The sequence below is a fragment of the Drosophila tropicalis genome, unplaced genomic scaffold (assembly GCF_018151085.1).
Source record: "Drosophila tropicalis isolate 14030-0801.00 unplaced genomic scaffold, ASM1815108v1 contig_573, whole genome shotgun sequence".
Classification (NCBI taxonomy): domain Eukaryota; kingdom Metazoa; phylum Arthropoda; class Insecta; order Diptera; family Drosophilidae; genus Drosophila; species Drosophila tropicalis.
The window spans coordinates 1,761,650-1,787,877 of record NW_027173049.1 but is presented as its reverse complement, the minus strand read 5'-3'; the positions used below and the strand labels follow the sequence as shown (position 1 = coordinate 1,787,877).

The window sequence follows — 26,228 nt, the reverse complement described above, 5'->3', positions numbered from 1 at the left end:
TCCCTACTAATATTTGTTTCATCTTTTCATATAAAAGCGTACGGAGTAAAAGCAAATGTGGCGCTAAAGTGATTGAGAATTTTCAAGATAATTTCATAGAAAATAAAGAAATTATTGACAAACGTCACTGTCATCTATCAATCGAGATATATATACATAGTCTGCAGTATATGGAAGCAAACATGCAAGATTTTAGCATTTTGGCCTTAACCGTCTACAATAAGTTTGCGTTGATCCAGATGGACGGACAGACAGGCGTAAATAACAGGTTGAAGTCGCTAAATTAAACAAATCGTTATTTTAAGCTTATATCTTGGTTAATTCTTATTATGATTTTACAAAGTTTTTAGTTGTTAATAATAATTTCTAATTTATTAGTGTACTGATGTCACCCGCTTGACTTGTCCTTTAGATCGAAGGCCGGAAAAAGATGCACGACCTCCATCTCCATGCCATCTAATCCCTTTTTATGTAAATAGTCATTCTACTTTTCTGCCAAAGGCAGGATGACAAGTCGTAGTTTAAGTTGCACCCTTCTGACTAAGGTAAACATACTCTTTGTGTCCAGACTTTCTCGAATTTGACGCAAATGTTCTTCTTTTTGTGATATAATCAAAAATACATTGAACAAGAAGTATTTTGGGGGGTCGTGGCCCTTACATATTGTTGCCAGGAACACTGTGAGCCTTATCTGAGAGTCTGCAATTACCAATTAACAATAGTCGCCCAATTTAAATGTGATTTTGGTTTCAATATCTTGATTTCAACTCAATAATATTTACATCTAGCGACTTCCTTGACCTTTTGTCATTGTAGATACATCGTCAAATCGGATTTCGTTCACATTTGGTTTGAACTAGGCTAATCAAATAGCCTTTCCAATAAGTACATATTTGTTTGATAACGAATCATATAGAAAATAATAAAGAGTTGTACATTAAAAAATCCCAAACTGATCAATAGTAGTTTGGGTACGACTAACTATAAATTTAGAAAAGTTATCTCCTTTGATGACTTTAATCCCTATTTTGGGATGGACATTTTCCTAAGAAGTATATAGAAAACGGCGGAATTCTTCAATATCTAGACAAATGACTGAATTTGAAGTTCTTTTTTCCAAATTAACAATAGAGATGATATTTAAATTAATTAATATGTCAAAATTTAAACGCAGACTATAATATCACTTCGTTTCCATTAAATTTTGGCTGCTTGGCTGAAAAATAATTTGCTAATAAATAATGGGGTAATGTTTGGCTCGGCGATATCAGAACAGGTAGAGACCAATTTCAGAAATTAGCCAAATCTAACATGTGCGATAGGCAACCGAACCAATTGCTTCACTCCCAACCACATCGCACACTCTGGGACAGCCCCAAACTATCGTCAGTTTCGCCTACATCAGCAGACATCAGACGGCAGACGGCTGGAGCACCTGCAGCAAGTCATGTCTCCGTCCCCGTCTCCGTCTCTCTCTAGAGCTGGTCTAAGGCCGAGAACTAGGTCTCCACATGGCAACTTAGCAACACTGCAACAAGTTGTACAATTATTATCAGCGCCTAATTAAATCGTTGCTTTATGGCGTATCTAAGCCATTTGGCGCTTGGCTAGATTGCTATTTTGTTGTTGTTTTTGGTGGAATGCTTGAATTTTGCGTAGACTTTTCACACTTGCTGAAATTTGTCGCAACCTTCTAATTAGTTGAGTGCAACAGCAGACCGCAGCAGGAAAGGAGGGGAAGGTGGTGGCGTGTAGCGTATTGATAAATTGCTGTTTGGTTATGAAATTGGCCGGATTTATGACCATTCCCTAGACTGGACCACAAATCAGTGGCTTTCATCGCCACTTCATATCGTGGCCCGTTCGTTCGTGGCCAACACTTGGAAACTAGGGAGCGTTTAAGTCCAGCTCATAATTTACGCTTAAACATGGCTTTTGACCAAAATCAATAAATCCACACGCCATTCGCTCGCAGAACAAAAGAAAATGTACAGCAACCAGCAAACTCAAAGCCATCCCAGGCGACTCTCCCCAGACTCTGCCACTACGCACTTAACTAGCCACCAGCCACAAGCCACCATCTACTGGCCAATATCCACTAGCCAGTTCGAGCCACAGAACCAACGCGTTTGGCCCCAGCAACATCATCGGCGTCGGCGCTGCTGTCTTTGCCGCCGATATGGCTAACCTAATATCGTTTGAAATTTATGATTTTGAACTCTTTGCCAGCTTTTTTGAGTATACACAGAGAATAGTTAAGAGTTAACGATCTGGGAGTATTGGTGCCAACAAAAATGTGATCCATTTTTAGAATCATGATTATTTAACTCTTTTCTCAATTTCAATTGTAGGGTATCAATGGGTCCATTCGTTGCTATTGCAACGTTGGTGTTTAGCTTCGCTTCGAAATTCGCATTTTGATGAACTGGAACTAGGTTGACGCTGTCGAATTGTTCGTCTCTCCTTTGACTATAGTTACATATCGTTCCGTTCCCAGCCGGCTAGAATTGGAAATGGGCTAGCAGTGGGCGTGCTCTGAGCTTTGGGTTTTTCCGTTGGGCAGTGGCCATTTGAGAGTCTAGCAAAATATTGTCTTAACCTAATTTGTGTTGCGCGCCGGCATTGACGTTTTTACCCAGATTTATAGCCAAAGGCAGGCAGGCGGAGCGGCGAACGAATGCGTGTACGAGTTACCTGGAAAATGCAATAAAATATCTTTCTCAGGGAATAACAAACCGGCCCTGTCAATGGGGCAAGACTAACCAAAGAGGGAGCATCCTCAACTCGGTCTCTTACACGTACTTGGACTTGGACTTAGACTTGGCGTTGAAGTGGAAGTCGGAGTTGGAGTTAAAGTCGATCTAGACATTGTGCTAATCTAATCGACTGACATTTTAGGTTTTAATTTGGTCAGCGAGCACCTTGAGGCCAGCATCTCAGCGGCCAATTGGCAGCAGGAGCGGTAAAATGCATAAGTAAGTCAAGGCCTTTCGGCGATTTCCGCGTTGCGTAGTCACAGTCAACTAAATGACAGGTTTGACCCACTTTCCCAACTGAAGGAGGCTGCAGGCTCCAGGCTGGAGTCAATTGAATGCCGAGTCAAATGAGAGATATGTGCAGTCAATGCAATCAATAGAAAAGCGGATGTGAGTTGAAGAGAGAAATACTAAACTTTTACTTGGCAATTAGGCAGCATATCACGTATACGTCATACATTTGGCATTTTCAAGCGATGTTCCCACAGTTGCAGCTTCTTCCTCTTCATGATGATGACGTGCCAAAAATGTGTACCATGAGTTGTAATTATGCATAAGGAAATCACTGAAAGATTGTTTGCTTCTGCTACTTGTGCATTTGCTCACAGACAAGAGCAGAGAGAAGGGAGCATGGAGAAGTACTAAACATAAATTGTTGCATTTTGCTTAGTTATGTTTATTTCAGTTTAGTTTTTGGACTTTTTTTTTGCATTAGTCCAGTGAGTGCAACAAATTCGTTGAAATGCACATAAATCAATGCCACAAGTTGGCTTAAACGCTAACTAAACCCATAAAAAGTCATGCTCCGAATACGAAAAAACTGCAAAAAAAACACAAAAAACCAAAAAATCAATTACAAATATCAAAGAAGTTAAATTCGGCTATGCCGAAGTTTATATACCCTTGCAGTCCTTGACAATAATAATTTCACATGTTCAAAATTTGTTTTCTGCAACTCAATTCATTAATATACAAACAAAACAATTTTACTCTTCATACTATGTACAATTTGTTCTTCTTCTTCCCTCATTCCCTAAGCAAAGCAACGCACGCATACACATACAGTTTATGTAGCGTTGCGTCTGTGTGTGTATGCATGTGCTCTGTTGATTTGATGATGACGTAGTAGGCAGCAAGCAGAGCTGCCGGCAGCGATTGAACCGATTTATATAGACTGTAACTTGTGTTCTATTTATCCGATCAGGGTCAAATTTTGGGATCTGAGATTTTATATCAAATTCTATTATATTGGTGAATTTCATGGGGATACTCCAATTTTTGCAAAAATTTTTGTTCCAGAGCTATATGATATAGTAGTCCGATCCCAAAGATTTTCATACTTTATCTCACCCGGGTAAAAAAAAGCTCCCAAAAAAAATTTCATCCCGATAGCTCTTAAGATGGCTGAGTAAAACGCGTACGCACCGACGGACAGACGGACAGACGGACAGACGGACAGACGGACATGGCTATATCGACTTAGCTTCTCATGCTGATCAAGAATATATATACTTTATGGGGTCGGAAACGTCTCCTTCTGTGCGTTACAAACATCTGACCAATTTTATAATACCCTCTGCAAGGGTATAAAAATGTAAGGCAGACAAAAAAGAAAAAACAAAACTTTTAAAAACTCTCAATATGAAGTGAGCTAGAAATGTTTATTGCCCTGGCGCTGGAATTTTTCAAATCAAATTCGTTCGGCTGTTTTCTGTTTCTGTTTTCTGATTTCGGATTTCTGTTTACTTTTGCTAACCTGTCAGTGGGGCCAACTATCAAACAAACAGGGCAACAACAAAATGCCAGCATTTTGAAGTAGCTGCTGCAACGGCTTTCATTGTCAATATGAGTTGAAGTCAGGCAGCAGGCGGTGACCAATTCCAACTCCAATACCAATATCAACTTCGATTTCAACTCTCTGGACTGCACGCAGTGTGGTCGGAGCAGCTAACAAATGTTGTTAACAATTTCATGCTGGCAAACAGCAACAACAGCAACAACTGCAACAACTTGAACAACTGTCAATGTGCATGAAATAGAAACATTGGCAAAAGTTGCAGCTGGCGCTGGGCCGAGACGCTGAGCCTCTGTCTGCGTCAGTTGAGGAAATGTACAATTGGCTCAAAAAGCTAGACAGCCATGCGGCACACACACACACACACACACACACACATACATATGTATGTGAGAGACAGGCGGACGGATGGAGACAAAGACTGACTGACGGACTGACAGAGTTGTGATTCAAACAATAAATTCCTTCTGTGTGGGATTGCGAAACATTTGAGCTTGATTGAATTATGAAGTGCGTAAGAGTTGAGAGCGGCGACTGGCATGTGGCTAATGTGGGGTGGACAGCGGCAAGCGGGTAGAAGGGGTAAGTCTTTCTGTCTGTCTGTCTGTCACAGTTACATATTCTTACATACATGTGCCTAGCTGAAAACAAAAGACTGCGACACAAAGGCAACGAACATGACCAACTGAGTGACTCACTTTCAATGTAAGTCTTGTTCACATTTGCATATTCGTACTCACTCTTTTCTCCTCGTCCGATTCCCACTCCATATGCAAATTCTGCATTACGCATTTGTTAACATCAGCAATCGGAATCGGCAATAGGAACTGCCATAAAGACGAATTACACTGTAAAATACATCAACAAGAAATTTAGAGAAAATAAAGAAGGAAATTTCAAATGAATTGGCGAACAATTTCATTGAGATTTGCGCGACTTCAACCGTGTAACATAGAAGTGTCCAAATCCACTAAATCTCTGTTTGACACGCCAAATTTCACGATTTCACTTTACAAAAAAAAACATTAAACTGTATTTCCAATTTTAATTCCTGTGAATTCGAAATCCATTTGCTATTCCGCTTAAATGCTGAAAGAGATTTGAAGTTGGTGAAACACAATTACTATTTGGCTATAATTGAGGTTACCCTTAATTTGCACTTGGCCCAAAAACAAATGCGATCGGCTTAAATGAAGTTTAGAGAAACATTGGTTAAGTTTGAAATTAGAGTTTTTCTATATTGTTGAGTGTTCATTCTTATGTAAAATAGTCGATAGATGCTGGTGGATCGAACTACTTCCAAATGTTATTTGGTGCTTTGCATATACTGCAATCATTATACCATATACCCATATGGTGAAATTGTATATTAAAGTCACCGAAATGTATGTGACAGGCAGAAGGAAGCTTTTCCGATTCCATAAAGTATAAATATTGTTGATCAGGATCAACAGCCGAGTCGATCTAGACTTGTCCGTCCGTCTGTCCGTCCGTATAAACACGTAGATCTCAGAGACTATACGAGCTAGAGTCACCAAATTTGGTACGTAGACTCGTACGTATTACCTACGGTGGTAGGGTTTATTCAAATTTTTGCCACGCTCTCCGCCGTCCCCGAAATTTAATCAAATATGATTTTCTTAAAGATTTTCTAAAAGCTATTAAGCTAGAGACATCAAATTGGTATGATTAATCCTTTAGTAAGGGCGCAGACATTTGTTGTTAAAAAATTTTGCCACGCCCCCCTCCGCCCCCATAATTTGAAGAAACTCGACTATTTCAGATAATTTTCTATCTCGTGCAATCAAATTTGGCACACTTAAATTTGATACTAATATGCAGCAAAATACCACATTTGATCAAAATCCGACAGTCGAGTTATGCATACAAACATTTTTCCATAAGGCCGGAGTTGGCCGTTGGCTGGTGGGGGCGCTAGGGTGCTCTTATGCTTGAGTGAGCGGGATACTAAGATATGCTTGCAAAAAGCATGTGAACAGAATTTCTTCAAATTACGTAAATGCATTTTTTTATTATAAATTTGTAATATTTGTTTTAAGTCGGCAAGACGACTTACTTTCTTCGTTTTAAATCTTGAACTCAACCAAATCGAAGACATAGTTTTTTTTTTATTTTCTTTAATATCTGTAAGCTAAAACTTGAAAGAATCATGTTTAAGTGGAGTGTGTAAGAAATACAATTGAACGTTTATTTTGACTTTTTTCTTTAACTATCTTTGGACCAAGATCAAGATTTGGATCAATATCTGGCCATTGGCATCTGCCGGTCCGTGTGAACATATTGATCCCGAAAACTATTAGAGTTAGACCTCAATTCCATCATTGGCTTTTAATAAGGTGTGGTATACACCATTTAGTATGTTATTTACTCAATATTTTCGATATATCAAGACCATATATCTTCTCATCTCCCAGATTCGCCAATGAGGAAATCTGAATAATAAAGTTAACTTTCTTTTAAAAGCATATAACATTTAGGGATATGCAACTGCATATGGCCTATATAAATATATTTTAGATCAAGTCGGGCTCTAGTATGGATGGATTTTTCTGATTTTCATCTAATTAAAAGAAGTTTCATCATTTACTATTTACTAAAACTTGATAACTTTTCGTTCAGTGTAAAGTTTTTCTTTTGTTGTCGAATTTCCTTTTATTTTCTTTTTAGTTTTCGTAATAATTTTGGCTTAAATGCATTAACCATTAAGAGGCCGACGAGGCGTTGTGGGTTATGACACTCGCAGTCATGAGTTGGTGTCTGGTGGTGAGCAGGGGACTGTGGGGGGATGTCGGGAATCGAGAGCTACTGGTTGATGTCTGTATGCTGATATATAGTTCCAAATCCGGTGACAGTCGCATTTGCATATATGGCAGACAATTCCTGGCGTGTCCAATAAGTTAAAGAGTCAAGTCTGAGTGTTAATGGAAACCCAGGAGTCTGTCTAGCCCTTTCGTTTCCCCCCGCCTCTTTCTATCCTCACCAGAGTAATCACATTTTCATTGCTATTTTCCATTTCCATTTTGATTTTCTCTTTCAATTACATGGCCTGCCACAAATGTCAACCAAGCTTTCTTTCCTCTTTGCCACTGATTCATTTCGAATGGCAAAACAGTCTATTGAGAGAGTGTGTGTGTGAGAGAGAGAGAGAGTTTGTGAGCGACAGAGATGGAGAGGGATCTGGGCAGCATTTACAACTCCATTGGCATTTTCCATTACCGATTTTGCCATAACCCAAATCGAATATTCACAATCTTTGACTGCGTGGGCCAACACAAAAGGCTGGATGCATGTGATAAATCTGAGCCATGCATTATATTTCATTGCTTAATAAGCCCGGGCTGTCTCCTTCACTCTGACGCTTTGCCCTCTTCCCTTCCTGCCAGTGTTTCTTGCCTACCCGCTGGTTTGCCTCTCTTGCATTGTCGTTTCTATCTATGTTTTGGCATGGCAGCTACTGCCATGTATATAGGAATTGGTTGGTCCAGGTGCCAAGCGGGTCAACATAATGTTTTATTTTTATTTATTTTTACTTATTTTATTTGATTTTATTTTGTTTCTTCACCCAGACCCAAAGCGAAATTCGTGACTTATATTTTTATGTACCTATGTATATACATTTTCTGGCTTGTAGCTTAGCAAAAAACGTTTAGTTCGCTCGTTAAAAATTATATTTTGTTTTAAATTGAACATGAATATTAAGGCCAAAGTTCAATGGCGTTGAAAATTAAAACTTATGCAAAGTGCCAAGTATTAGAAACTAGATCTGTGATTAACACAGCTTTTGTTTGTTTGTTTGCCCTCTCTGCTTGGCAAATCGATTATACACATGTAGCTACATATAATATTTACCTCAAACTTAAGTAGTTTCTCCCACAGGTAGAAAATAAATATATTTTTGTTTTTGGCTTGGTATTTTGCACGTTTGTATGGTTTTGGATCAGCCACCAGGGGGGAGGGGGAAAACAAGTTGCTACTGCATTTACACGCGTTCTGAGGCATGTTCACGCAAGTAAAACAACACGACGACGACGTGACCATAAGGCCCAAAACCCAGACACACATGGAGGCTCAGGCAGCCACTAGCCACAAGCCACCAGTTGCTGGGAGATAAAAAAAAAAAAACAGCGAAAATTGTTGGCAAAAATTGTAATCAAACACCAAAACAACGTACAGCAATCGGGCTACTGTTTGTGTTCGTTTTGACTAGGCCAGAGACGTTGGCTCTGACTCCGGATCTGACCACCTCTGGGTGCTGATGATGCCTTTGGCACGCCCCATATGGACCTACCTACATACATACACATGTGCATGTGGAGAGACGGGGGCGATTTTGGGGTGAATCGCGTTAATTATAAACGCATTAGTTCGCTTAAGGAATTAGAATTAGCTTATCGCGCCCTCACTCACACCTTCAAGGGAAACCAACGAATACAAATAAAGGCCAAAACAAAATGCTAACAAGACAAAGATTTACCGATAGAGGGAGTGAAAGAGAAAGAGAGATGGAGAGAGAGTACAGTGACAGAGGGACAGAATGCAGGGAAAAATAAATAAATATCGTAAATAAAACGAAGCTTATCTAGGCAGCGTCTGACGCCTTTGACTGGCCAACAATTAATCACAAAACAAACCCAAAACTGATTTACATAATTTTATATCCAAAAAAAAAAAACAGAAAACACATCAGAAATAGAGAGAAAGAGACAGAAGAAAAAACGAACAAATAAACCAAGGAACAAATACAAGAGTCAATCTGCTCGAGGAGAGATCTGAGACGTCGAGATTTCGTTGCACGAGATTAGCCACGCGTTGGCCTAAAGAACCGCTTCGCTTCGAAAGATTCTAATAAACTGCACAAACTTAAATTTAAACGTAAACTCAAAGTCAAGTGGCAAGCAGTAAGAAAAGAAGGGCACACCGAGAGAAAGACGATGAAGAACTGTCATTATAAGATTTATGGCAGTTCAGCAGTTCCCAATACCAATTGCTTTTATATGTGCTGTGTGTGTGTGTGTGTTTCTCTAGACCATAAAAATGAAAACTAAAATAAGGGAAATACAGTCAATGTAGCGGTTGTAACTTTTGAACTTTTGACACCTTTGCCGTGGTTGGCTTCAAAACCTTTCCAAGTCGGGCTATGTGTGGGTTCTAGATTTTTTAATTGCCAGCCACAAAAGAAAACGGGAATACAGAAAACCCAGAGCCTTGGGTTGGTTTGGCCAATTTTAATGGTTTTCCACTCCATTTGCTCGATTTTGCATGATGTAAAAGGTTTCGGTTGGCTTGCAAATATTGGCGACCAACTTTGGTAAGGGGGAAATGATAATATCGGCATTGCTAGTTGTTTCCATGGTGCCGGAGATGTTTATCTCGGACCTTAATTAAGTAATTATGTTGCACCTGCAACCGCACCCACTAAACTAACTAACTAACACAACCCAAGCCCAACTAAAGAAAAAAGAACTGCTAAAACGCCATACAATATGCCATTAGCAAAACAAAAGACTTAAGACACGAACTTGATCGAAAAGTTAAGCAAATTTTGTTCTCAGCTGCCCACGGTGATGAGAGAAGGGCGAGCCGCAAGAAGAGCAGAGGAACAAGATGGCGCAAAAGCCAAAAGTCATTAAGAAAACAAACCAAACACAAAACACAAAAACCAACAAGCAGCGAGTAGCGAACTGAGAGCGTCGCTGTCACCATCACCGTCACTCAAATAGACCAATCAGAGCGTCCGTGTGGCAGTTGGCGTAAGTTTGGCTTATTAACATCAACAAGGCGAGTATAATTTCGCTGATTATTTGTTGGTAATTGGATGCTCAACAGTGGCTGGCGCCTCTCATCATGGTGTCGCGTAATGATGGCCGAAAATAAGCTACCTCCCGCCCCACACCAGAAAACCAACGTCCATCGCATCACATTTTAATTGAGTTACCAAGTGGGCAGCCAACGATGGGACATGGGCTGGGCAAACATTTGGCTCTGCGGTTGGCTGTAATTTGACAGCTCAGTGATATTAACGCGTTTTGACAGCCACAATGACAGTTGTGTGTGCACTCAAATCAAACAAGACAAATAAACAGGCAAACGTCTCGACCGAGGGAACCGTAGTAGATAGGAGACGATATGGCCGGCCAGCTCTGCCTCTGTCAACCATCCATCAAGCTGCGAAAATCAAACAGCAAAAACACAAAACAAACGAAAAAAAAGAACAACTGTGAATTAGTATTCTCTAAGTCTCACCGATGGGTCTATACCCTTGCAAATTCATTTTGGAGTAGATCAATTGTTGATTGATCCATTAAGTAAGACTTTGAATGGGATAAGTGAAATGTTACAGTTATAAACTGACCAGATTCTAGATTCCCAGACGACCAATTTTACTAATATGCCCCACGGCCAAGGGTATAGAGAAAAGCATGTACACTAACAACTGATGCTGTTGCCGTCGCCGTTGGAGTTTGATCAACGAGTGCGACACTGGCATAATGAGCCGCAAAGCCTATGAAGAAGATGCAGTTTGCTGAAGACTCCCTTTTCTTTTCTTCCCTCTACCACTCACTCTTCTTCCTTCTATCACACTGTCTCCCTCTCTTTTTCTCTCTCTCCTGTGTGTGTGTCTGTGTGTGTGTGTGCGTGCGTGTGTATATCTGTATAATTGTCAATGAAACTGGTTTTTGGTTAACATCATTCCGTCACTCACGCGCCCAGTCAACTGGCCAAATACGCACACAAGACACAAGACACTCTCAAGCCGCAAAACGGGCTCACTCACACTCACACTCATCCGACGCAGGCATCGGCAACTCACCAAAGCGATGCGCTTCAGAGATAATAACCAATATGCAACAGCATCAGCAACAAGAACAACAACAACAACAACCTGTGTAACGACCACGCCAACACCAACAAACAATCGGGCACATGTAACAAACGAGTGAAAACTAATGGAAAATAATGGAAAAATATTTACAATGGGTCGAAACAACCGTAAGCAGAACGCTAAGCTAAGGAAAATCAAAGAGAAAGAGTCGAAAAAAAAAACGAAATATAAGAAACTTATACAGATTTGAGTGACAGTAAAACGAAATGACAGGCTGGCCAGAGCGGTCGGGGTCGGGCAAAGGGGGATAGGGGAATATATGTATGGGTAAGCCCCAGTGACAAACATTAGAAAGCTAATGAAAGTTTAACACAATAACAAAAGAAAAATCATATATCGGATAAAGGCGTTGAAAATAATCAACGGAGATTTTTGAGATGCATTTGTTCCCAATGGTTTATTATTAGACCAGAGTTAGACGACTCCGAAAGAGAGAGACGAATAGAGTGGGGGGAGGAAAAACAAACACGATCTGAAGGTTACACGAAACAGCCTCAGACACATTTGCATGCTATGTACATAGAAACAACTGTTGCAAGTCAATTAGAACACATTGTCTGGTTTGTTTGGCATCGCCCACGCGAATCAAAGAACTAGAATAACTAGCATTTGGCCACTAGCCGCACTGGGAACCGCTTACATAGCACCCAGTTCCGACGGCCAAACGGCGCCAAATGTGCGACAGTGAGAACGCTCGTTGTGTGAGAAAATTCAAGTAAAATCATGCCAATAAAAACAGTAGATCCTGGCATTGATAGAAATCAACAATTGTTTAAGCAATCGAATGGTATCAATAACGAAAAGCTCAACAGAACTGCCAATCTTGGCAGAATGAATCCACCCAAGAGCCACATTGTGTCCGTCCTCGACAATACGCATTGAGGATTCAAGCAAATACCCTTGGAATTTATTATTTGTTTGTGGCATTTCAACCAACTGTAAATAACATCGAAACATCAATTACCAGGCTGCTTAACAATCCTCCATTCATCTCTCTATCTATTACAAATGCTAACTACCAGCTTAAAGATGAATAAGATGTATTTAGTGCCTAAAGAGAAGACTCTCAAAATAGTAATCAAAAAAGTTCACCAAAGGCTTAGTTAGATCCAATGTGAAGAAAAGAAGAGACCATTTGTGTACGATGGCGAATAGCCATTATGATCCTGGCTTAAGCCTACCTCCAACCAGACAAGCCCGAAAAGACTATAATTTTTCTTTGCTGCCCATCTAAATTATTTAACCAATTCTAATGTTCAATCGTGCAGGGCAATCACACATTGAAAATTCCTGAGATCGGATTGTTACTGACAAAGCGACATTATCTACGAGATTGCCGAAGTTAGGTAATAAAAAGTTTAAATAGCACTTCACCCAAATGGCTCCGGGGCCAGTCTGAGGTCATGACTTTAAAGGATTCTCTGGTTAAGAGAAACCTCTAAGAGGGTTCGTTCAACTCATGTAACCAGAAATAGAATAGAAAACAGTGAACATCGCAATTATCTAGAGCCAACTGTACTACAACAACTACAGTTGTTGAAATATTTTCAATTTAATTTGCTTGCAATTACAAAGCTTTTGTCGCCCTGGCGCCGCGCTGTTTGAGTACTCGCCAGCTAATGGAGGAGGTGAAGGCAATTAGCTTAGAACGTTTCACATTTTCTGTGTGCACACAAATGCACATATCTATAAGTTAAAATCTATCATAACCAATCATAAATTTTCATTATCCAGATTACTAATATAGTATATTGTGCAGCTTAAATGGCGTTGGCCTGCTTGTAATTTACGTTCAATGCGTTTGCGAAGCGAAGGTCAGCCAGTCGATTACATGGGTGGCTGTTTATATTTTCGTTTGGGGCGCGACCTCAAGTTGTTAAAAGTCAACATAATTAACTTGATCCATGATCAGTGGACAAACACTTTAGATATCGCATAAAATCGCGGGGGTCTGTATGAATTGGTTGGATTGTTTAAATGAGAATTAGACAACTCTTTACGAACTTTTCAAATTTCTCAGTTAAGGTCACTCTCGGTATCTGCCTATCGCTCTGCGTTGCCGCGCGTCCATTAGCATTTGCACAAAAACCAAATCTCGGCCTGGTTCTTGGATTCATTCATTTTATGGCTTTTGGGGTTCTTTTAATTATTCAGAGAATCATTTGCAGCAAATACGAAAGAAAACAAAAGAAAACAAAGAGCCAGTCAGCCTGCCCGCATATGTATTTGAAAAATGTTCCCATTCCCGTTTGGCTTGGACTATCAACACCATGCAAGCCACCGCAGAAATGGCATATTGAGGTCTCCAAAAGATATGTAACAGGCATACATATATTCCTGATCAGCACCAATAGTCGAGTCCATTCCATGTCCATGTCCATTCCAAAAGAATCGTACTAAGCCTGTACCTGTGGCTTGGCAACTTTACTTGGTGCACGGTATATGGAAGTCGGTGCAACGATATACCTATTTCTTTTGTGTTCAGGTGTCTGTTAATTTGTTGTTGTTTGAAAATAATTTGAAAATTGACTAAAACTCGTCTGTCCCTACAAAGCTGACCCTTTTTAAGGTGTTAAAGCTTCTCCCCATCTCCAACCGCATCTCGATCTTCGTCTTTTAGTTTTCATTTCCATTCGCAGCATCTCATTTTCGTTTTGATGTGTGCAGGTCAAACATAGATCTTTGACTAGGTCTGAAACCAAGTTTGAACTTGTAGGCTTGTAATTTATTATTTATATCTTTCTATTCGTTGGTTAGTTTTTTTGTTTGTCTGTTTCTTGAGCCGTGGATTGTTTTCGGATTTGGGCCAAAGCATAACTGATGTGGACTTGGTTGTACAGCGTATTAGCCATGGCTAGAGCTCAGGTGATCCGGTGATCGGTGATCGGTGATCAGTATCCAGCATGCATTTATAATTCAATCATAAGCAATTAACTAGTTAAATTTCCCGACAGAGTGAGAGGCAGAGAGATATGAAATTTCATTAGTTTGCATATGAAATAAACATCACTCTCCCTCTCTCTCTCCCCCTCACCATGCATCTAATTTCTCACTCCCTTTTCATCTCTCTATCCCCCCTCTCGTTTTTTGTTGCCAGTGTTCTTTTTTGACAAATTTGTTTGAAAATTTCGAAAAATTGAAAAGATTCATTCATCAGCCGTGTGTGCGCATCATCATCATCAGACACAGGCCAAGGCACAGGTACAGGCAAAGGGGCGGACACGAAGGCAGAGGTGGGCAGAAGCTAAGGCCGTATTTAATGGATTCCAGCTGGCAGACCAACAACACAACACAAAACAAAACAACACAAAAACTGAACTGAACAGAACACAACCGAAGAGCAGAACAACAGCATCAACAATGTTGTCTACCCAGACGAAGCTCAAAGGTCCATGTGCGATCTGACCCATTGTCGTTATAAATTAGCGCAATCAATCAACTCACTTCACCTGATTCGTTCGAAAAAAGAAAAACAAAACAAAAAACAGACGAAAAATTCAAAAAATAAGAAAAGAAGCTGAAAGAAATTGAAACAAACGAAAACAGGTTGGGAGGCAATAGAGAAGAGAACTGGGACTAAACACTAAGATTTCAAAACTCGTGTAGAAGGGGGTGGCGGGGAAAGCCTTCTTACATTCCGTATTGGATACAGAAACCCAAAAATAAATTTCGGCACTTCGTCAATGTCAAACCTTAGAGTTGGACTTAGAGTCAACTAGGCGACATCACTCGTTCCAGTCAGATCAGTCAGATCAGTCGCATCATCATTGACCAGTTTGTTAAATTAATCAGCGAAGATCGTTTAATGAATTGTCAAACATATAAACTGTTGGTAGAGCTTCAGGCTTTTAAACTCTGATTCAATACAAAGTTATGTTTTAGCTTGAAATCTTCTATGTTATTGTCTTTTATCATATCGTTAGTGTGACTTGGCTTTAGTTCTTCGTTAGTTTCTCCTACTTCATCTTCTTCAGTGTCTCGTAGTTTTCATGTTATTTCTGTTAGCTATCAACCTATCAAAGTCTCATCTCTTTTTCCTTTCCGACCCTTAAGTATTCTAGGTATGTTAACAAGAAACTGACTCGATTTCAGTTTCAGATTCAGACTGTTTTTTTTTTTTTTTTGTCTGTTTTTCTTGCCTCCCAAGAAAATGCAGTTAAGCATCTCGAAATGATTTTTTTGGTTTAAAAAGAAAGCAGATGAAGCGCATGAGGGGTTTTTCATAAATTCTCAAAAAAAAAAAGAAGAAAAATAGAGTCCAAGCGATATTTAAAAAAGAAAAAACCATGCGAGAAGAAGTCAAAGTCAAACGGAATCCAAATGCCGCTGCCGACCATAAATTTTGAATGTTGAGCCTGTTTCGATAGATAGCCCTTTTGCTTTCCACGTAATTTTGTTTAGCGCCCAAGGGCTGCCGCACTTAAGACGACCCATGCCAACAAAGAGGCCAAGGTGTGTTTGATCATTAAGGGTTTGGGAATGGTTCTCAAAAGAAAACTCTCTCGCCGGGATTGCAGTTTTGCTGGCACTTGCCCTTTCTATTGTAAGTATTATTTGGGTTTGTTATGGCCGAAAGTTTATGGTCAAACTCTCTGCTCTCGGCCCTCACCCTCTGTGGCTCTCTAGTGTTCATTGTGCCAGAGGCATTGTTAGGATTATGACATGATGTGATATTCGGTGAAGTGATTTGAGAGACCTAGACACAGGCTGAAGAAGTGCGGGAAAGGGGGAAACATGTTGGAAATTTTTGAATGTTTTATTTTGATGATAGTTTTGTTGAGAATAGTTTTCTCTGCCTCCCCTCGTCTCAATAGTGACGTTGTCCCTATCCCCATCCATGGATACAATGCATTTTGTTATGCCATATACAAAGAAATTAACTATATAAGGTTTCTATCCATTGCTGGCATTTAGTTAGCCCTGCACTGATTTTGTTTTCTGTGTCTTCTCTTTAGTCTTCTTTTTCTTCTGTTCTTTTTTTTTTTGTAGCTGCAGGTGCGGAAGCAATTTGTTTAGAATTTTTGCTGTAAACGCAAAAACCAGGAACAGCAACTACCACAGCATCATCACCAGCACCAGACCCAACAACAACAACAACTACAACTGAGCTTGTTGCCGGGAGGAGTACCACGGACTCGGACTTGGACACGGACCAGACCAACATGGACATTAAATAAAAGCGAAAAGAGTAAACACACAACACGAAAAGATATTGCATGTGCAGACTTCGATATATTTGCATTTATGTATGCATGTGAGTGTGCGTGTGTCTATGTGTGTGTTAGTGTGTGCTTAAACACACAAATATGCAAATTATTGAGCACACAGACCAGGCCCAGCAAAAACAACAATCAAGTTCCAAGCTGGTCAAGAACCGAGGCGAACAGTCGATCCGCTTGAAGATGCATTATTCTCAATTTGATTTTAAGGCATAAGTAGATACTAAACCTTAATCCTAGGAAATCGGCACATTGAATTCTTAAATATAGAATATAAATATCCCAAATCATGCAGGGCTTACAGAGTTTTCTCTTTCAACACTTTCTCCCCAAACCAACCATCTCTTCAATCCCATCATGTTATTCATAAGTCTTAATCTCTAACAATGAGTAGAAAATACCTAAAATTAGTCTAAACTCTTACCTCATTGTATAATAAGTGGGCTAGCTACTTTAATTAAACTTTAGAAGAACTAAAACTAGTTGAAAACGAAATAAAATTTGATAAACTTATCTTACAGATTGCCAGTCTTAACATCCTTTCCTCTGGAAGAGTCACTTTCAAATTAACACAAATCCGAATAAGTTACATTCAAATGAATACAAATTGAATGATCGGATGCAGTTTGTTTATTCTAAGAGTTAAAGATGATTATTCAGTCTAATTAAAAGGATTCTGGTTATTTCGATTTGTCAAACTGTTATTTAAAATTCGCCAAGTCTTACCCGTTAAAAAGGAAGAAAGCTGCTAAACACATAACTCCATAAAAAATTTAGAATTTCAATTGCCCCAAAACGAACATTGGAGCTAAATTGAATATTTTGGGCATGGAGTTTATTTGTTAGTTTTGCTATATTTACAACTCTTTTAAAGAGTTAATACTTCTATCTGTAATATTAAAGATTTTCTATAAAAACGACATCAATATTTGGCCAGCAAAAAGGATGTTTCTGTGTTCTAAAGCACCTGCAGAAAAAAAGCAAAGTTAGGACGATATCATTTACGAATCCTAATCTGACCACAAAAAGAAACAAATTACTGAAAAAATTATCCACTGGGTTACTTAGGTGCCGAGAAAATTAAAAATTAATTTGTAACCACAACTAAATTTTTTTTTAAAAAATGGGTTGTTTTTGAACAGTTTTTGAAATGGATTATAACTTACCGTTTTTATTCACATTTTGTAATTTGAAATACTTATCACAGATTATATCAATAGAGACTAAATAAATGGGCACAATAATGTTTAGAATGCTTTTGAAAACGCTAGCCTGAAAATGATGAAATAAATTCAGACTTGAAGCCATTGAAATTTATTAGGATTTGCAATCGCAATTACAATAATTGTTAACAAATACAAAACTTCGATTCAAGTTGGTCCTAAATAATAAATCAATCAATCTGCTATTGAAATTGACATATGTAAGTGGGTTTTTGTTGAATCGTCTAACGTCTTATGATCGGAGATTCCAGTATAAAGTGCTGCCATTATTTCTCTTAGCACAAGGCCTATTACTACATAGAACAGTTTTTTACATTATGGTTTATTGGGGCCCTCGAGCACTTTTTTGGATGACTGGATGGAGTCGTAAAAGTTTTTACTAATAAGTTCATAAAATTTGATTGTTGTTGTTAATGATTGTTGCCACATTCGTTCAGGGATCAGCGTTTGGCGTTTGCAGTTTTTATTTTCGGAATGCCGAGTGTGTAAACTGTGAATTGTAAACTGAAAAGCGAAGACGAAAAACTATAAATATTAAACAATAACCCAGTTGGTGGGCTTAGGCTATTAAAACTTCTAAATCTCGAGTTGAACTTTTATGATACCCTGCAGTCATAAAATTAATGGGTATATAGAACAGTTAGGAACTGTTGTGCGGAAGTGACTGCATGGACAAGAAAGCCGGCGGTAAACGTTTTCTTTCTCCGGTTATTCTTGGGTAGATGTTATTGGCATTTGGTGGTACTTTTTTTTCTATCCAAAAGATATAAATCGAGGGTATTAGGTGGTTGTCTTTCTCCACTTGCTTATGAGTTATTTTCTTTATCTGCTTTCATCTCAATTATATTGTTTTATTATATGGTTTCAGTTCTCCGATTTGAGTGAAGCGAGAACTTCTTCATGCTGGGGCCTCACTTCAGGATGGGCCTATACATTGTTGTTGCTGTGGTTGCCGTTGCTGTTGCCGTTGCCGCTGCTACCGACCCGAAATGTAAAATGATATTCGAAAAAGAAGAGTTTTGTAGCAAGTTTGAAACGTGTTAAAGTCACAAGTTCCCTAACACGTCTTTAGGTTATTTGATATATTTATTAAACTAGCATAACGATTTTTTATTAAGCAGTCACACACACACACACACATACACACAGACAGAGAAAGAGATGGAGCCCCAAACTGGTTATCTTAATATTTGTGCACTGGTCAGGCGAGAGAATGGCTTTTAGTTGAGACCATGTGATGAGAAAAAGTTCTTTTTTTGATAGTTCTTTTTCTGTGTGCCACAATTTGCATCTTGTATACCCAAGATCTTGTGCATCTATTTCATTTCGTTTTATTTACGTGAACTACTCTGGTGTCCAATAAAATATACGCAACCAAATCAGATGAGAAAAAAAGAGAGCCCAGGCCAAGAGACAGACAGAGAAAGAGAGATAGATCGAGAGAGAGAGAGAGAGCAAGAAAGTGAAAGACACAGAGAGTGAAAGAGAAGTAAAAAGATTCTCAGCATCTTGTCGTTGAGACACGCGGACGCACTTAATGAGCAGCGATCTTAAATCTTAAAGCAGACGCACAGACAGCCGCCGTAGCAAGGCCTGGGTCTGGGTCTTGGACAGCGATGGAGTTGGAGATGGAGATGTTGGAGACGTTCCCCAGACTCTGCATGTAGGCGAGCTCTCTGCCCATGTGAGCCTCTGTCTCGTCTCGATCAGAGTGTCTATGTGTGTGTGTGTGTTGAATTTGTTGTGTGGAAAGTATCTTGAACTGCGCATTGCCTCATTCCGGCATGGGCTTCATCTTTCTTCTTCTTCGGTCTTCATGGCGTTGCTTGGCTTTGCGTTAGAGGAAAAGAGAGAATGAGAAAAAGAGGGAGGGCAAGACTGCAAAATGCTTATGATGATATTATGAAAAGGCAAGCTCCCAACGCCAAACTCCCATCTTCAACTGCAGCTCCAACTCGCGTTTTGTGGCAAGTTATATGTGCGGCAAGTTGACAAATGCAGCACACATACAACTGCTGGAGCTGGTGCTGCTCCAACATCATCTCATCTATCACTGGCATCTTCTCCCCTTCCTCCACACACTCATTGGCCCAACTGGAAGAAGAGAAACGATCAATGACAATTTATTGTCATGACTAGGTAAGTTCTCACAGATGCATCGATTGTTGAATTTTTGTTTATTGTTTGAAATTTATATTATTATTATTAACATTATATAAAAGTGTATATTTTTCATTTTGTTTACTTATTGGAATGGCCTATAAATTATACACAATAAAAAATAAAAAAAACCAAAAGCGTCTCTACTTATAACTAAATTAGTTTTCACTATGAAAAAGAGGCTTAGACAAATATCACAAATCGGTTAACCCTAGAGACTTATGGCCTAAATACATTGTTTCTATCCATAATACGATTCAGCTGCTGCGTCTAATTTCCATTCTGCTGGGCTTTGTCGCGATTCACCTGCTAATACTTGGCAATTGAGGAGCCTACTCCCATCTATGTATCTATCGTATGACTTACTCCCGCTTCTCATTATGATGAATAACATTTGGCAAAAAAAACTATCGATTACACTGGATACAGAACGATAACCCAACGCTATACATGAGTATGTATAGATTATCAGTCTAGGTCTAGGTTGTGATCCCAATCACCTCCCTTCTAACCTGCCAACCCCCTGCTTATCTTTGGACAACCCTTCATTAGCTGCTGCCCTTGCTGTTGCTGTTGGTGCTTGTTCTGCTGCTGCTGCTATCCCGGCATTTCTGCACTTGCCCCAGCACGCGATCGATACGCTCCACCAGTATCTTGATTGATTTATCCGGCAGCGAGGGCAGCACGTCACGCACTTGGTCGCTGGTTGTCGACTCGAACATTTGGCGGAGTTGGCGACCCGCGCCCTCCGCACGCAATCGCCGCAGCGCCTCAATGGTGGGTCGCCGAAAGAGACAGAGATTGTCCAGCAGTAGACTGTGATAGGCCTCGTACTTCTTGAGCAGCCGATAGCCATGGAGCAAACCGCTCTCGTTGTCCAAGAAGACAAGCAGCTGTGAGTGCGTCTGGCGGGCCAGATTGTGGGCCGGGGCGGCCATGATGTCGGCATTCCATTGAAAGTTGTACAAGTTATTAACGACACGATCGAGGTTCGCGATCAGGTAATCGAAGACGATTAAATCGGACCATTGTGCCAATTCAATTAGTCGCTGCAACAGCAGCGCCGATTCCGATTCTGATTCTGACTTTGACTCTGACTGCGTCTCCTCAAGCATGCTTGATTGATGATTGGTCGTTTGGCCCTCCCGCTGCATATTCCGAGTCAGATTCCAGACATCATACCTGTTGAGATGCCTCTCCAAAGGCTGAAAGGGTTGCGGTATGCCGGCTGGCTCAAGATCGGCCAGCCAACGAGTTAGCACCACGGGTCGGCGTTCCTTCCACTGAGCCTGAGTAATATCGCCCAAGGCCGACGACCAGCCGTTTGTAGACGTGTCAATGACTGTCGCCGCACTTGGTGCTAGATTGCTAATGTTTAATAGCTGGCCCAAATAATAGCTAAATATTTCGCCTTGAATCTGGTCTGTATTCTGGCGATAGCGAGCACACGCCCGAGTACCATCCGCGAATACTACCAGACGGTTCTGCATACGTCCACAGCCGTGCTCGAGTCGCACCACTTGGCCCTGGTTGGCGACGTATTTTTCCCAGCTCTGCTGATCCTGTGCGGCGAAACCTTTGGGCAACGCGCGTTCCACTTGCTCACCCCAATATATGTCCGATTCGATGAGACCCTCCACCTGGGAGTGAGCATCATTTCTTGCTTCATTGATTGAGGGCTTCTTTACGGTCTCCGTTGACATGGATTTGCTTAGGCGACGTTCCGGGCCTTTCCGATACAGTCCATTGGAGGTTCGTTGAACATGGAACTCCTTGATACTGCCATCGTTTGTGTCCAGCTTCTTGACAATCATCGAGTCGGGCGCATTCCTGTCCTGCTCCAAATGGAAGGCATTGCGAAATACCTGCTCGGCACTTAACTCCACATTCGAGTCCTTGATAAAGGCCACGCTGTATGGGGGCAGCTCATAGATGCTGGGAAAGTTTGACGGTGGATGCTCGCGTTCCGCCTCTAGACTTAGATTATGCTTTGAGACAATGGGCGAAGATACATCACTGCTGCTGCTGCCAAAATAATCGGGCAGTCCAAACATGGGAACCACCACACCCAAGGCCATGCCAAAGACAAAGGCGGCCAATATGCTGAGCAGGCAAGCTCGACGCTGGAAGGCTCGACGATGTCTCAGCTTCAATAGCGTCATGTGTGTGGCTTCAATGGGACTAACTGGCGGGAACGGGTATGTCTGCTGTTGCTCAATCCGGGAAATCGGGGGAGTTATGACACTGCAGGTGAGTTGCTGCGTCGATTGACTTAAACGTTCATTCAATTGGCCAACTCCAATGGCTAAATGCTGATGCTGATATGGCTGGTCTAGATCTAGATGATGTGGCTGTGACTCTGGCTGATGTTGTCCGGCTTCCAAATGCTTAATGTCGTACATTTTTGCCAATGATGGTTGTAATGATGGTCAGAACCAAACTCGCTCAAAGTTCAAGCTGGGCATAAAGAAGCCGGAAAGCGACCGACGACCGACAACCGACAATCGACGTCCGACGGGATGGGTTTGTTCTTGTCGACAAAAGTCGTGAAATTAATTTCTGTCTTTGTTTAATAAATATTACAGAGTTCTTGTAGATGTTGCTGCGGGTCGACCTGCCGTCCTCGACCGGTTCGCGTTTGGCGTTTCGGTTTATTACGATTTTTCTTCGATTTCCACAATTGAAATTGAAACAAAAAACGTGTTCAAGACGCGCGCCTGCTTCCACCTCCCAATTCCTTTGGCTGCTGTTGCTGCTTGCTGTTCCTGCTCCTTCCCGGCGATTGTCTGTTCCGTTCGATCGCCTTGTCTTTTCGTTTATTTATTTTTACTGTGTTTTAGTTGGAGTTGTTGTTGGTTTTCCTTCTTTTTTTTTACTTTTTTTGGGAGTTTATCGATCTATTTTCTGCACGATCACTTGTTGTAATTTTTTATTATACATCTTTGTTGCTGATGTTGTTGCTTGACTTTTGTGTGGTATGTAAGTTGTAAATATGCCTTTTGGGTTAATATTTTTACAATTTCTTTTTAAACCCCACCCCCCGATCACTGGCTTAGAGTTTGCTGCCCTTTTCTTTTTTGTTGTTTGTTGTTGTTTGGTTTCATGTAATTTTCAATTTTTTCAATTGGTGATTTTGGCGTACCGATAACAACAATTTCGTGGCTTTGAGCTATAGCTATTTACCACACACCAACACATACACAAATTCACTTCACACCGACACACTCACACACATACACATGCTTGAAGCTTGATGCTTGATAATTGCCCCAGAAGCAACGCGCGGCGACAAGTCCAAGCGCAAGCGCAAGCGAAAGACCAACTCCAACTCCAAGTCTGAACACAAAAAGGGTCTCTCTCTCTAGGCACAGACACTGGGCACTGGCCTAAAAGGTTCTGGCTGAGTTTCGCTTTTAGGTTTATCAATTTAATTTCTTGTCTCGCACCTTTTGGCTGATTTTATTTTGGGCTTTTTGTTCGCCCAACGTTGCTGTTGCTGCTGATGTTGCCGTTGTCTTTGGAGTTCGAGCTCGGTGTACGGTTTCTTTGGGTCGTCACTTGCGCGAACCGAACGATGTGAGGAATTTTTATGCTTTTTTATTTTTTAATTTTTTTTTACTTTGTTTTTATTGTTGCAATTCTCTTGTCTTGTGTTTTGCCGTCTGCATTTTGCTTAGGCAGTGACTGTTGGTGGTTGTTCCTGCTGCTGCTGTTGTTGTTGTTGTTATTATGGCTGTTCTGGTTGGGTTTATTTTTAGATATGTCCACAAACAATTCAATGAATTCTTTCTGTTACCGAACGTTTCATTTTCTAATGAGAGGAAAATGTTGGTAACGAGCGCGCATGCGTACCGCTTGGTTCAAATGGTTAAGACAGACTGTCGTCTGGCCAACTCATGTTGGTCTTAGTTAAAGACCCAGAGGCAGACAAAAACCAGACTCAGGCCCAGACTGCTAGCTCTCTCTCTTGCTGTTGCTCTTCTTTTGTGTCTCTCTCTCAAGTTGAATGCCGGTTTTTGAGTGAAACTAAATGAGTGACTTTGTGAGTCGGCGTGATGGAGTTTTATTATGATAAATTCAATTTTTTAAATTAAACAATAGTTGTCGCCAACCCAGTGCAATCCTTGTTGTAATCACAGAAGCATCCGGTGACCCAAACCGTCATGGTCAACATATTATTGGCATAGAACTTGCCGTTATAGGTAAAGTTATACTCTGGTACATAATTGGGCATAAAATTGGCATCGAACTGCATATGTCTCAAGGTGTACGTGGAATTCTGAATCAATTCAAAATTTGTTTCTTAAAAGTGTTGAATATGAAATGTAAAGATCGCTGTACTTACTTTACGGAATGGACATTTATCGGGGAAATTTTCAACCGCCTTTTTGATGCCCTTATAGAAAAAGGTTACCATACTTCTCCTGCACTCCTCAGTGCCTCGTCGCAACAGCTGGCAGATCTCCAACTTCAATCGAACAGGCATTGGGGTACTCCGTCTAAGCATATACAGTAATAACTCCGATTCGCCCACCACATTGGTGATTGTCTCATTATTCGTGGTCATGTGCATGGTCAAGACATCGTTACCCTCCAGCAGGCACTCGACCTTGGCAAACTTTGTACTCTTCAGCGAGCAATGTATTCTTGTGAAAATTATTCGCTAGAAAAACGAACTTCGTACAAGAAGATGCAATTCAATTTAATTGTAATTCACATCAAACCTTTTTGCCATGTCCAATTTCGAAATGTAACCAAATAATGAAATAGAGAACTAAATTATATTTGAATAACATTTTCTCTCCAGGAAAGCGTGTGCGTCAATGAACCCCGCAAAATATAAAAAAAGTCACCTTTTTTTTGTCCGTTCCCATTAAAGACAGATTATGAAATTGTGTCCAATCTTTGGATAAACTCAACCGAAACAATCAGTTGAATAACAATTATTGATCAACCGCAAAAATATAATGGGAAAACACAATGTCAACAAAGGTTGACATGATAATATAATAATATTTTTATTTTCCAATGGGCACACCTATTCATATTTAATCCCTTTTGCCCTTCTTCAGAAGTCAAAAGAAGTCATCCCTCTTATTATTTGTCTAAGAAAATAAAAGCCTTGATCATATAAGTTGTAGGCAACCCAGAAAAGAAATTCTTAAGCCTAATGATCTCATTGGAACTTGGCGAATCTAATTGCTATCCAATAGATACAGATAAAATTAACGATGAATTTCTAATATTTAGCATAACCTTTTAAATAGATACATATTTCCAAGGAATGCTAGGTCAAAACTATAACTCACAGTAAGTCAAAGTTTTACTTAAGAGTACTTTTTTGTTAAGAGAAATATAAGATCGCTTTCAAAGACTCACTCAAAGAGGCAATTCTCCGAAGACCCAGAGAGAGAGAGAGGTCTGAGACAAAGAGATTATTATTCCCACTTCCATGCTGGGATACTATTAACGGCCCATATGCTGAGGGAGAAGAAGAAGAAGAATGTGAAACTAGTATCCCAAGCGCTCAATTGAGTACCCATCCAGAGGCGCAGAGAGGAGAGTAAAACCAACCTGGAAAAAATATGATCAAGGAATGTAGACATAACTTGACAGCATGTTTAGAGAATTTTTACTCGAGGACAGAGGCAGAAGCAGAAGCAGAATCAGAAGAGGCTCGAATGTGCGTTGTAAACGGAATGAGAGTCACAAACGAAGTTTGGATTGTCGAGTCCGAAGGTAGAAACAGACAGAGCATAACTGGGGACGATGATGGCGACAAAGGCGACGGCAAAGCGACCATAACCACACGAAAAACCAAAACTAAAAAAATAACACACACAAAAAAGCACTAAAGGCCGCTGCATTCCTTTAAGCCCAGGCAAATCTGAGAGCGTAAGAGGGAGACAGTGTAGAGAGGGAATGAGAGTGAGAGACAGAGGGGGGAAAATGTGAAGTTCACGATTTTTGGTTTCAGTTTTTTTTCTTTCCTTATGTTTTTGCCCATGGAGCGGCACTTAGATTAATAAAGTAAAAATGTTAGACGATGTCTAATTGAATTTCGCAATATATATTTTTAATGAAATATGTTGGGCGAATGAAATGAAATGAATTGGAATCACGGCATCAATTCAGAAATTTACAAATTAATTAATGCAAACTGAATGGCAC

At 40.3% G+C, this 26,228-nt stretch overlaps 1 protein-coding gene across 1 annotated transcript; it reads right to left on the bottom strand.

Annotated features, from left to right (window-relative positions):
* Nucleotides 1–20,158: 20,158 nt before the first annotated feature.
* On the bottom strand, nucleotides 20,159–23,916 carry fj (four-jointed). Its single transcript, XM_068287953.1, has one exon. The coding sequence runs from the start codon at nucleotides 22,457–22,459 to the stop codon at nucleotides 20,606–20,608; it is 1,854 nt and encodes a 617-aa protein (XP_068144054.1). The 5' UTR covers nucleotides 22,460–23,916; the 3' UTR covers nucleotides 20,159–20,605.
* Between the last annotated feature and the right edge of the window lie 2,312 nt (nucleotides 23,917–26,228).